This window comes from Orussus abietinus, unplaced genomic scaffold, assembly GCF_000612105.2.
Source record: "Orussus abietinus isolate OABI.00-Male unplaced genomic scaffold, Oabi_2.0 scaffold4, whole genome shotgun sequence".
In the NCBI taxonomy this organism is placed as follows: Eukaryota; Metazoa; Arthropoda; class Insecta; order Hymenoptera; family Orussidae; genus Orussus; species Orussus abietinus.
Genome location: NW_019396014.1, coordinates 73,210 through 86,369, shown reverse-complemented (window position 1 = coordinate 86,369; position 13,160 = coordinate 73,210). Strand labels below are relative to the sequence as shown.

The window sequence follows — 13,160 nt, the reverse complement described above, 5'->3', positions numbered from 1 at the left end:
TCTCTTCCCTCATCTTATTTTCCCCGGCCCTCTACCTTTTGTCTGCCCTCGAATCCATAAAGAAGCTGCGCGGACGTTTTCGCGCTGTTCCGTTAGGCCTTTGCCGTCGCTGACACTTATTGTCCTATTGTAGTCGATGGAGTATTTTGAAAAGATAATTAAATCGTATAAATTGTGTTAAATGTCGCATGACGTGAATATTGAAGAGACCGCGTCAAAATTATTTGTCTTTATTATCCCTTGTGGTCTACATTGTGTCACGACGTTACTAATGTAGCAGCGATCGGGCGTTTAACTTCATTTTACGGCTAGAGTTAAAAGCTATCGAAGGAGCGACGCGGTCGGTAATCGTAATCGCGACGACTCCTGTTAATCGATTTAATTCGCCTTAGACTTCGACAAATCGTCACTTGTTCTAAGACTGCTCTCGCTTAATTGATGTCCCCTCGGAGACCGATTGAACGGTACTTCTTTTTAGGTGGATTCTTTAGCTTTTAAGGCCGCCGCTTCTTTCTTGTCTTCCTCTTGCTCCAAGAACTTGTCCCACTTGTCCAACCTCGCCTCCACTTCTTCTTCCGTCTCCCGCACTCTGTAACAATTATTAATGTAAATTATCATTTCTACCTTTGCAAGGGATTGTATTGTCGGTTATGCACCTGTTATTCTAAGTTAATTATTTTAAAGGACAGGTAACGTGCCGACTGCAGGTACCTTCCTTTCGTTGGTAACAAGGTTGAACAGTTTTTGTACCACCCATTGGTAAGGCAGGTAACTGGCTATTCTATCAGTGTCGATAAAGCTGGGGTCTAATAACGATGAACTTACTTGTACTTGGTCTTTCCATCCCAGATTTCAGCCGATATTTTTCTCTGACTGAACCAACGGCCGTTCAATAGTTGAATGCACGTCTGCGCTTCCGATGGCTCTCGGAACGTCACTTGAGCGACGCCTTCCGGATGTCTCTGGAACCCAAATGAAATTACCATTAAAATTTCCATACGATTTACAACACTCTCATTCCTACTTCTATTAGAACACAACATGTCTCCGTATGATAATAATTCCAATGAGAAATCGGGGTCACATTATATAAAATATTTCTACAAAAAATAAAGGAGGAAGATTAACACTGACGTTCGAAGGAGTCATTTCTTATCTTGGCAGTTGCTTCCTTTCTTTTTATTACAGATAAAAAAGAATAATAAGCTATTAATAATTAATAGATACACGCCATAACAATTAAGAAACAATGTACATACTACCTAATCTGTTTTTAAAAAGAAATTTCTTTCACTTAAAAGTTATAATAGAACCTAATCAGGCAGTCAACTTTGCCCCACTCTGATATTGTTCCCGCAAAACAAGTAAAAGGCGTAGATTAATATGAATAAACCTATATTACGCAATTCGCGGAGAAAGAAACCTTCAACATTCAACCCCAACAATCGTCCAAGAAACTGGCTTAAAGAAAAAGTTTAAACAAAAAATTTCTTTTACTTAAAAATTGTAATAGAACCTAATCAGGCAGTCAACTTTGCCATACTCTGATATTGTTCCCGCAAAACAAGTAAAACGCGTAGATTAATATCAATAAACCTATATTATGCAATTCGCAAAGAAACAAACCTTCAACAATCGACCAAGAAACTGTCTGAAAGAAAAAGTTTAAACAAAAAAATTCGTTCACTTAAAAATTGCAATAGAACCTCATCAAGGAGTCAACTTTGCCGCGCTCTAATATTGTTCCCGCAAAACAAGTAAAAGGCGTAGATTAATATCAATTTAACCTATATTATGCAATTCGCGGAGAAACAAACCTTCAACATTCAACCCCAACAATCGAGCAAGAAACTATCTAACTAGAGAATCGCCGGTTTATCAACATGAACGACATGGCATAGAGAACTGATCCCAGAAGATTGACGTGTTGCCCGTTAAACGCCGGCGAAGCCGCCATGTCCGTGGCCGCGGTAATAATGGAATCTCAACCTAAATCTAACTCCACTTAAGACAAACCGACGGCTTCAGGACCCGAGGGAACGACGGGATCATTCGCGAAGGCAATTAAGCAAGTCAAGAAATCGTCCCAAACCGACGGTGTCCTCGGCAAAACCAGTCGCACGGCTCGCAGGCCCGATAACAAAGATGGCGGCCGGAGACAAGATGCAAATAAATCCACGAAGGGCTGACCTAACCCCATAAATTCCCCGCGCCGACACTCCCAGCTCTCTCGACCGCGAATCCATTCAATGTCAAAGCGAATTCCATTCTCCGACTCGTCTCTACCGGCGAACGAGACAAAAGGGTTATTCCCGAAGAGTAACCGCCGCGCCCGACGTAAAAGGAGCAGAAAAAGGAGATTGGATGGGAAAGGGCGCGATTTTCGAAAATCGCCTTTTATACCGTCGCCTTTCATCGGTGTCCCTTTTTATGGGGAACGGAAGGATCGAGGATTTGTCCAAGAGTTATCGAGCGGGTGGCAAACTGCGGCCGCTTGGGGGGGCGGTTGGTCGGTAAAACAGGTTCCTAGACTTTCGGGGTTGTATTCCGGGATAAGAGGGCACATGTCCATCCGAATGCAAGTGCCGATGCAGGTGTCGACGCGGGTGGGAAAGGGACGTGCACATTTCACCCGGTAAATAGCAATCGCCCGTTCGCCATTCGCCGAACGGCTCTGCCCTATTTTCTTTCCTAGCGTTCTTTCGGCGTTCCTGCATCGCTACTCGAAGTGCTCCCTACTTCCCAAGGTGCCGCATTGCCAGGCCATTTGCGAGGCGTTCTCGAAGCGTTTCCAAAGCGTTCTCGGGGAGGAAGAAAGAAACGGGGTAAAAGGCTGCTTGACTCGAGGCACTTTTCACCGCGTTTAGGGACTCGATTTCGAGAGGCGACTCCGGGGCAAACTTCGCTCTCCACTTCTCCACAAAGGACCTGACAATGTCCCGCGACATTGGTTATCAAAATTATTCAATACCGAAACCGCAATCCCTCGGCAAGATCTTGCGATTAACGAATTCTTTTTTACCACATTCGCGACCGGCAAATTATTTCCGTTTCAAATACTGAGTACCGGCAAAAATAATGAAATTCTTAGACTGGTTGCCGCAAACTTGTATCGTGTATCGTTATGCACGTGAATTCACGTCAGCGGCAATCAGGAATGGAATTTAAAATGACGTGAATTCACGTCAGCGGCAACCAGGTATAGAACTTGAGAAGACGTGAATTCACGTCAGCGGCAATTGGACTAGAATTTAAAACGACGTGAATTCACGTCAGATGCAATCGGACTAGAATTTTAAAACGACGTGAATTCACGTCAGCGACAATCAGTTGAAAAGACGTGAATTCACGTCAGATGCAATCGGACTAGAAGTTTAAACGACGTGAATTCACGTCACAGTGGCAACCAGGAATTGACTTGAAAAGACGTGAATTCACGTCAGCTGCATTTGGACTAGAATTTAAAACGACGTGAATTCAGGTCACAGTGGCAACCAGGAATAGACTTGAAAAGACGTGAATTCACATCAGCTGCAATTGGACTAGAAATTAAAACGACGTGAATTCACGTCACAGTGGCAACCAGGAATTGACTTGAAAAGACGTGAATTCACGTCAGCTGCAAATCGGACTAGAATTTTAAAACGACGTGAATTCACGTCAGCGGCAATCAGTTGAAAAGACGTGAATTCACGTCAGCGGCAATCAGTTGAAAAGACGTGAATTCACGTCAGCTGCAATTGAACTAGAATTTAAAACGACATGAATTCACGTCAGTGGCAACCAGGAGTAGAAATTGAAAAGACGTGAATTCACGTTAACAAATGTGTTAACACATCGCGACCGGAAATTTTTTTCCGTTTCAAATACTGAGTACTGGCGAAAATAATGACATTCTGAAATTAGTTGCCGCATACTTGTATTGTGTATCGTTATGGACGTGATTCACGTCAGGGGCAAACAGGAATAGAACTTGAAAAGACGTGAATTCACGTCGGCGGTCGCAAATGTGTTAACTAAATTTCACCAAGACCTGATGTGCACATTTTTTCGTCAGTAGGAGAATCGTTATTGTTTATTTATTGTTATCGTAATAACGAAACTCTCCTTAAATTGATCGACACCACGTATTACTAAATTGCGAACGGGATTTTTACGTCCATTTTCCACGTAGACGTTCTCCGAGAAGCACCGCCAGGCATTTGCGAGGCATTTCCGAAGCGTTCTTCGGGGAAAGAAAGGAACGGGATAAAAGACTGCTCGACTCGAGGCACTCTTGGCGCGTTTAGGGCCCAGATTTAGAGAGGCTGACACCAGGGCAAGCCCGTGGCATTGGTCGAGCTCGACTAAGGGACAAAGAGCCTAACACTGTCAAACCGACCGAGTTATAAAATTAACGCCCCGACGAAGGAGTTCATAAAACCGCGGCTCGGGGCGTAGGCAAGCCTCCAAAAGGAGCACCACGAAGATACGAAAACGAATCGAAACCTCCCGGAAAAGGGAGCCGTAAAAAAAAGAAGAAGAAGAAGAAAAGAATATACAATGCCCGGAGAACGGGAAAGGGAGGAGGAAAAAAGGCGGCGGGCACGGCGAGTTGTAACAAAAGCTCGCTTTTATAGCTTCGAAGCGCGGGAATATCGAAATAGAAGACAAAATTCGATTCCGCCTCACGATCTACCTGAAATAACCTTCCACCCCGAATAAAGGAGCGATCGTTTCCGCCCTGTTTCCCCATTCCAATTTTTTTTTTAATATTTTCTCTACCTTCTTTCCCCCGGTTTAATTCGATACCGTCGACCATAAAGACGGTTTCGATGGGAAAAATCACGGGTCCAGAGTGCTACGTGAATGCAATTCTTTTCTGTGAAAACGAGGATGCTGGTGACACCGCGTTCAATTTTTTTTTCTTTTTTTATTTTCAAATGAATGCAACGCGTTTAGTCCGAGAGAAATGACTGACGTTTTACCGGGCGGATCAGAGGAGGGGAGACCGAGGTCAATTGTAACAATTTAAACGTTTTTATTTCTACAATTAATTGCAACAGCTCTTTATGATCGAATCTTGGTCCATGTATTAAGTGAACCTTCCCCTGAATGACAACCTACATTCGAATTCAAGATCCTATAAAAATGAGCAATTTTTATTTTCTCTACTAAATGTAATTGTTACATGTGCAATCGTTGCAGGGGCTGGGACAAATGTAACACCACTGATTAATACAAAAATACTCAAATAACTATAGTTAATAACTATGTTTTGGTAGATACGGATGAACACAACAAAAGTTCCTTACAATGAATAAATATAGAAATAAATAAATATGAATGTCACATATTTAATTAGTAATACATTTCGAACAGTAAAAATTGACATAGTCCATTTTGTTTTCCATGTTACTGATTTCACATTTCATGGGACCATTTCTTGCATTGAAGGGCACTGAATCCAAATTTGGGCTATTTTGGTCCTATCGGGAAAAATGAAAATAACAAGAGAACGTCTGATATAATAATCATGAAACGACTGGAAGATGTCCCTAGTATCCATGGGAAGCTTCCACTGCTTAACCACGCTTTATCAAGTTTGAATAAATAATTCATAACGTTTATTACAATTGCCCCGTGTTACATTTGACCACGGTCTCCCCCTGCGGAAATTTTTGCGATTTTTTCTCTTTAGAGTGATTCGCGACTATTCGCCTCTTTTAATGGCTGTAGAGGAAGTCATCGAGCCCGGTGAACGACCCGGACACCTGATGGAACCACCGCGTCCAATCTAATGATCTTCAAACCCTATGTTCAGCACATCACTCGTTGTTAAAGCATAATGAGAGCGAAACGTCCATCCCGTCGCCTCGACCACGCCTGCGGTCTCCTCGGCAACGGTAAATCCTAAAAAAGAGGCTTTCCGAGGATTTCCGAAAAAAAAGCCCCGAGGTAAAGAAAGTCGCCCATCCGAGCCAGATTCGTTTAATTGTCCCCCAATTACGGGGGCTCTAATTATACGACCGCCGCGTAAGTCTTTCGCTCTTCGTTCTCGATCAGGATCGACTTCTCTAAGGCAGGATGTTCCGCGTTCCAGAAATAGATAGATAATCCTGAACGTGAAGAAACACTAACGGCCTCGATCACACATGAAGCCTCGCCACTAAAAAACGGGAGCTCGGGCAGATTTATCTCGGACTCAAAGTCATTTTAACTGCGCAATATTCCGATCATAAAAGCATTACTTCCCGTGCTAAATAGCCATTATTTATGGCGGATAATCCTCAAGTGCACTCACAAGGAAGGTATCCCAAGTCGATCTCTCCGATTTCACTTCATTTATAATACGCTATAGTAGACTAAAAACTAAGCGACACGTATTTTTTTTTTATCTCCCATTAAACACTTTAAGGGTGAAACCACCATCCAAAGTAAGGCATGTCAAGGGGCGATTTTGCAGTTTCACCCACAAGAACATATTTTTTAACCAATCCACCTGGAAAAGCTTTCTCATAACAAGAAATGAAAAATATAATTTTCTGAATTAATAAAAATTATTAAGGGGTGAGCCACCCCTAAATATGATTACTTTGGATGGTGGTTTCACCCCCTTAAAGTGTTTAATGGCAGATAAAAAAAAGTACGTGTCGTTTAATTTTTAGTCTACTATAACATATTATAAAAGAAATCAAGTCGGGGAGATCGACCTGGGATACCTTCCTTGTCAGTATTTTTTTTTATGTCCCATTAAACACTTTAAGAGGGTGAAACCACCATCCAAAGTAAGGCATGTCAAGGGGCGATTTTGCAGTTTCACTCACGAGAACATATTTTTTAACCAATCCACCTGGAAAAGCTTTCTCATAACGAGAAACGAAAAATATAATTTTCTGAATTAAAAAAAAAAATTAAGGGGTGAGCCACCCATAAGTATGATTACTTTAGATGGTGGTTTTACCCCCTTAAAGTGTTTAATGGCAGATAAAAAAAAATACGTGTCGCTTAGTTTTTAATCTACTATAACATATTATAAGAGAAATAAAATCGGGGAGATCGATCTGGGATACCTTCCTTGTCAGTTGAGTGAACTAAAAAAGTCGAAGGTTTGCGCCGCTTACTTTTTTCAATTACATTCTCTTTTTCCTGGCGGTTATTAGTCGATATCATTGAACGATTTACTGGAAGCTCAACTTGACTGAGGACTTTGTAGAGCGGAAAGGGATTAATTTCTAGACGCGATGGAACCTGGCAGGCCGGGATACATAATTTTGAATAATTCATCGGGTCGTATTCCAGCAGAAGTTTGCGCAATGCTCGCACGTGCGAACGACGCCTACGGTCATAGACGCGTGACGAAGTTGTACCTGTAATTGTTTTGGCACCGTCAGTACACCCCCGTGTGCACCGGAACGCGGTTACGTGCAGTTTGCATCCACCTATGCGTGCAGAACGTTTCCTATACGTGAAAGCAGCCGACACTGCGTCACGAAGATACGCAATCACTAGCCCGGTGCGTGGAATTTCAAATAGACCTAATGTGCTTTAAATTACACGCTTCTTCGCTTATCAGGTTAAATGATTTCATGTCGCCGAGAAATGGAAACCCGAGCCTGAAAACTGGAATGAGGCGGGAATAAATGCACTTACAGAAAGGGATATCCAAGAGTCCGTCACTTACTTCATTCGTTTTATAATACCTTATGAAGAATTGAAAAATAAGGGACACTTGTTTTTTTTTATACAGCTGCCCAAATTCACATTTACGAGGCTTCGACTCTTCAATGTTTGCAATTGTAGGAAAATATTCGGTCGAATCAAGAAAATTGTTCTTCATTCAACGCTGGAATATGGTTACTTAACTTTTGGTCGATTACATAAAATATTGTGGATGATCGCGTGGAATAATAAAATAATCTGGTACGTCTAGCCAAAGTACTTGGTTTATTGACTAAAATAACTTATGAAATCCACGAAAAGGTTTAACCAAAACAGTTTAGCTAATTAAAGCCAACGAGTTTGTCCAAATGAATTGAAATTTGGTTTACTTTACGTATTCTGAAATTAACTAAATGCAGTCAATTAAACGATTTTGCTAGATGAGCCAATTTATTTCCTTTCCTGCGAGCATACTTGAGAAACATTAACTTGAAAAGTATGAACGAAATTACCCGATGAAACTCAATGAGAACTCGTAAGTTCTGCTTTTTTATGCCAGGGTATAAATGAAAATTACGGTAATATAAGTAGTGCGATAAATGTCAATTGGATGGTAATTAATTATTAGTTTAAGCGACTTGTTACATTGTAAGTGTCGGGTGTTCCAGTGGAATAAAGACAAGTGTTCAGAATGACTAACAATAAGTTTAATGGCTTTTCTTTCCCAGACCTATGCTTGCTATTGAGACATCACAATGTCGGGAAACATCGATATCAATTATCTTCCCAGAGTCCGGGGAAAGTGACCAGTCCCCTTGCTGACTTGCAAATGACGATGTCAGTGATAAGTTACGACAGTGGAGTCGCGAGTTATGACTTATAACGCGTTTAACCACATTTGCGAGTACATTATCGCTGAAGTGGTCGCAGCCTCCGAGTAGCGGAATGATACATTGACTCTTCCCTTCGGTATCGAGTGTAACGAGAGGTCAGTATTTCATTGACAGGTACATTTTCTCCCACATAAACGAGAAAAAGCCCCGAGTAATGGTGGAATTTAGTGAACTTGGAATTCCCGATGCAGCGCCTCCGAATAGCGAACACAGAAGCGCGATACATCCTGGATGAGATAGGCGAAATGAATTGATAAAATTCAATTTCGAAAGTCCAAATTGCTCTTTTTAGCCGATATGTAGATAGAGGCACTGGACCAGGTATGCGTGGATATGCAGATAAAATGCAGGTAAAACCTTGGATTTTTCTCCCGCGGAGAAACGCAGCCGCAAGAGACACGGAGAACAAACGGAGACAAAACCTTTCCTGGGGAATTAGCATAAATGATGTTTATGACGTGTAAAATGGAGGTTCGATCGTGACTGCAAAACGGCGAGCCTTGCGGTAATAGAATCGTCTTTGAAGCCGCTTCCTTGTGCCAGTGATGCATCGGTAATACATAATCTCAACGTTGTGCCGGTAATGTACAATGCCACTTACATCGTAAATGACCACCTTTCGCACGTCCCCGCATTTTTGGCATTCCGAGCGGATGTCTTGCTGGTATTCGAGCAACAATGCGACCTCCTTGTCGAAATCCTCCGGGGAGAAGAGATTTTTTATTATGACCACGCGTTCGCATTTCAAGGGCTCGCCTCGCATCGGTTCCGGTCTCCAATCGAAGAGTCTGTGAAAAGTAAAAAAAAAACATATTAGAGGCAATTCGATAACTGCGTAATTTTTTCTTAACAGAACAAGAATAACCATATAATATAATATACAATCTGAAAACGGAAGAATTTTTTAATACGGGGAAGAGAATTTTGAAACGGATTGATAATTGAACATCTCGTCTACTGAATGTGCCAGTCACTTGTAAAGTATTCCATCTCTGCGTATAGGAGAAAAAATTATTAATCCATGCGAGATATTAGCACGTCATCGTTCAGGCACGTCTCTTTAGTCATCGAACAATTCCGAGGACTTACTCCGATACCAGTTTTTCAGACACGCAATGAATATCTTTGATGGTTTGAGTCAGAACCTGCGTTAGTGAACTACATTGTTAAGCAATTTGTCATTTGCATACGACTTTATTTTCTTATCCTCGCCGATGACTCCAGAGAATCACGTCATTTTCGATTTCCACTAAACGCGATACTAATTGTGTGGATTCTTCGTCAGCAGTTGCATTGTCCGCATTATTCACTGTTTACCCTACCTTGAAGAACCTTGCTTATCTCCTTTAATCGCATCATTTCTGACACGCATTAATCACATCCGGAAATAATAATACAAACAACATTGTGCAAATCATACGAGAGAGGGTAATTTCAAGAATGATTAAATCGACGAATTAAATTCAGATTTATTTAACCAAAATATATGGACTTCGTCCGCCAAGGTAATTCAATAACCGAACCGAAAATTGCGGTTGAACAATTTCGAATGGAACTCGAACAAAACGAGGGAGCGAACGAAAATCCAGTTGCGAAACGCGGATAAAAAATTATTCAAATGGAACTTTCACCAAGCGAGTTATAAACCCTCATTCCCATAAATGAATTTATATTCGATAACGAACGAAATTTGCATTCGGTCAAATTTGTATTCACCATCGATTGGCCACTGTTTTGTCCAATTTCAACTCGGGTTGACTATTACCACAAAGCCAAATTGAAAACCCATTTCTCATTACACTGCCAAAGCACATGTACACATTGCAATTTCCTCGAATTTCACATAGCGATACGTTATTTCCCTAAACCATACCAAAACCATCTACCAACATCGTGAAAATATATAAAATTCACTTTTTATTAAAAAATTAAGTTTTCAACCCGCCAGCTGAACCATCCGCGGTGATTTTCCATTATTACATAAAAAGCATCCACTTCACTGTTCAATGGAAAAATTGTTCACATAAAAAAGACGCAAGAAAGTTATCTTCATGACAAAAAAAAAATCCAAACGGGGTCTTTCAGCTCTATCACGTTCGCGTAGTTTCATAAAAGATATCAAGTGCCCCATTTAATGAAAAATTGTTGACACGAGGGAAATAACAAGAAAAAATTTCATCTTCAGAGCGGAGATGTCCAAGGTGGTCCCCGTTCCTATCGCGATCCCAATTTTTATATCAAAGATATTCCTTTCCATTTTAATGAAAAGTTATTCATAGGGTCGAGAAGAGAAAAAAAAGGGGGCTAAAAAAATCTGCGCCAATAACAGGAACGTCCGAGGTGGTCCTCCGGTTTCGCAGCCGGACCGGCCAATCCGGTCGATAAAGCGCGGAAACGCGAGCGGCCGCGTGCGCGATGCACCTTTTTCGCCGTTACACGGCCATGACCGTTGGCGCTCGAAGCCGCGCTGTAAACTCTCCTTTACGGCAGTTTAAGGTGATATGAAAGAGTCAGCCTGTATATATCTGCGAAGCCAAATCGTTGGTGAAAGTATTCCCCGAATTGGGTGTACCGATTCGTTTCAAATTTTACCACGTGACTATGGAGGCCCTAAAGTAGGTCCTGAAACTCATGAAATTTGATTTTTCATAAAAAATGTATTTACTTATCATGGACTAGAACCAACATGGCGTGGTCCGTGCAGGTTTTGATGTCTTACGCTTCTTGGAGGTTGAGAATAAAAAATTAAGAGTTTCAGGACCTAACTCGAACAATTTAGAATACCATAGAAATGGAATGTTACAGAGTCAGATATAAATACTTTCGCCTTTTAGTTTAAGGTGATATGAAAGAGTCAGCCTATATATATATGTCCCAAGACTAATGAAATTCGATTTTTCATTAAAAATTTATTTACTTATGGACTAAAACCAGCATGGCGTGGTCCGTGCAGGTTTTGATGTTTTACGCTTCTTGGAGGCTGGGAATAAAAAATGAAGAGTTTCAGGATGTATCTCGAACAATTTAGAATCCCGTAAAAATGGAATATTACACACTGAGAAAAAAATTTGGTTGAATGAAAAAAAAAATAGTTATTTTAAATAAATACGGCGGTTACGGGCGAAGGAACGAGAATGCAGTTAAATCAAAAATAAATGCTTTCATTCGAATAAATGAAATTTTGTTAAAATGAAGAAGTATGTGATGATACGAACAATATATACTTTTAAATCAAGTTGATATATCTTTGAAAGGAGAATATGGTATAGTTTATTAGAAGAAGTTTCAATCAAATAAATAAAATATGAGTTTGAAATGAAAATGCATGTAGTTGATTGAAGCACAAATTTATTTTAATCTCTTGAATATACCGTTGACATAACAAAATATCAGCGTATACTTAAATAAGTCTGACTCTGCAGAGTCAGATGGGAAAATGTGGGAAATACTTTCGCCAACGATTGCAAGAAAATACTGGCTTACCTCGTGGCTAACACGTGTTTTTAGAGTAAAAATTTAGTTGCAGCTAAACTTCACAGATGGCGAAGTTGGTTGGTGAAAATATAAACAGTCATGAATTCACGGGATTTCGACAGTTTTACATCGATCTTTTTATCATTACTTTACCGAGATGACATATGGAACCCTTCAGTTCGTATAATTCACAACGTAGACTGTAAAAAACTTGAACATAAACATAAATGTCGGTAATTGTACGCGCCAGCTTATGTTCCCACTTGAGTATTCAAAACGGCATTCCCCCCAAAAAAGGTATAGATGAATTTGACTTTATCGACGTCGATTAAATTTCTTAGCGCCATTCATGTCCTCTTAAGTAACATTAACGATCCCGGCGAGGGGAAAGTTCGTCGATCCGCTTTGAAACGCGAGAATATTTTCTGTGCCCCTCGGTGTCGTATCGAAAGCTTACGGCCCGATCGATGGATCGATCATTACGCCGGCGACCATTACGGTGACCGGTCATTACCGAGGTGTACGCACCTCGACCGAGTGGTCATTCATAAAGACGGTGATTTCCTTCGGGCAGACTCGAAAGTGGCGCCCTAAGAGGCATGGGCGGAACTTCAGCATTTCCGACGTGTCCAGGATGAAAAAAGAAAAGCCGAAAAAAAAAGAAGAATCAATTTCTCGCCCTAAGGCACGAGATCGATCATTACGAGAGATTATTCGTACCTGGATCGACAGGCGACCGAGAAGGCCACTTTGATCCCTAATGAACTGTACTGCTGTACTAGCTGAACTAGGCTGTAATATTCTATGATCAAGGGAATTAAGAAAAAGACCTTAATGTCCGGTTTTTATCTCAACGTCGCCGTAGGCTAGGATTAGGAATATTCATAAGTCGCGAACTGTGTCATTCAGGAATTAATACTCTCGCAATTATGCGCCTGGTAACTCGCGATTACACGGCGGTACGACCCAGTGGTAATACCGTGCACAGGGAGCTAGTAACAATTTTCCAGCAACAATTACTGCGTCCGGCGATCCCCGGAAGCAGTGGCCTTCGTTTCGCGCCATGTCGCGGACCCCCCCGGGAGAGGTGGCCAGCGATTCCGTTTAATAATTAAGTTGCCATTAATTACGCGCCCCGCCAGCGTGACGGGA

The 13,160-nt window shown here is 41.3% G+C and overlaps 1 protein-coding gene across 1 annotated transcript in view; it reads right to left on the bottom strand.

Moving 5' to 3' along the window:
* Positions 1-214: 214 nt before the first annotated feature.
* LOC105704058 (HIV Tat-specific factor 1 homolog) overlaps positions 215-13,160 on the bottom strand; it is a 74,729-nt gene continuing 61,783 nt past the window's right edge. Inside the window, exons 5-7 of the mRNA XM_012432939.1 lie at positions 9,136-9,322; positions 826-962; positions 215-589 (exon numbers count right to left, since the gene is read on the bottom strand). Coding sequence (XP_012288362.1) covers positions 475-589; positions 826-962; positions 9,136-9,322 — 439 coding nt within the window. The 3' untranslated portion in view covers positions 215-474. The remainder of the gene's footprint in view (positions 590-825; positions 963-9,135; positions 9,323-13,160) is intronic.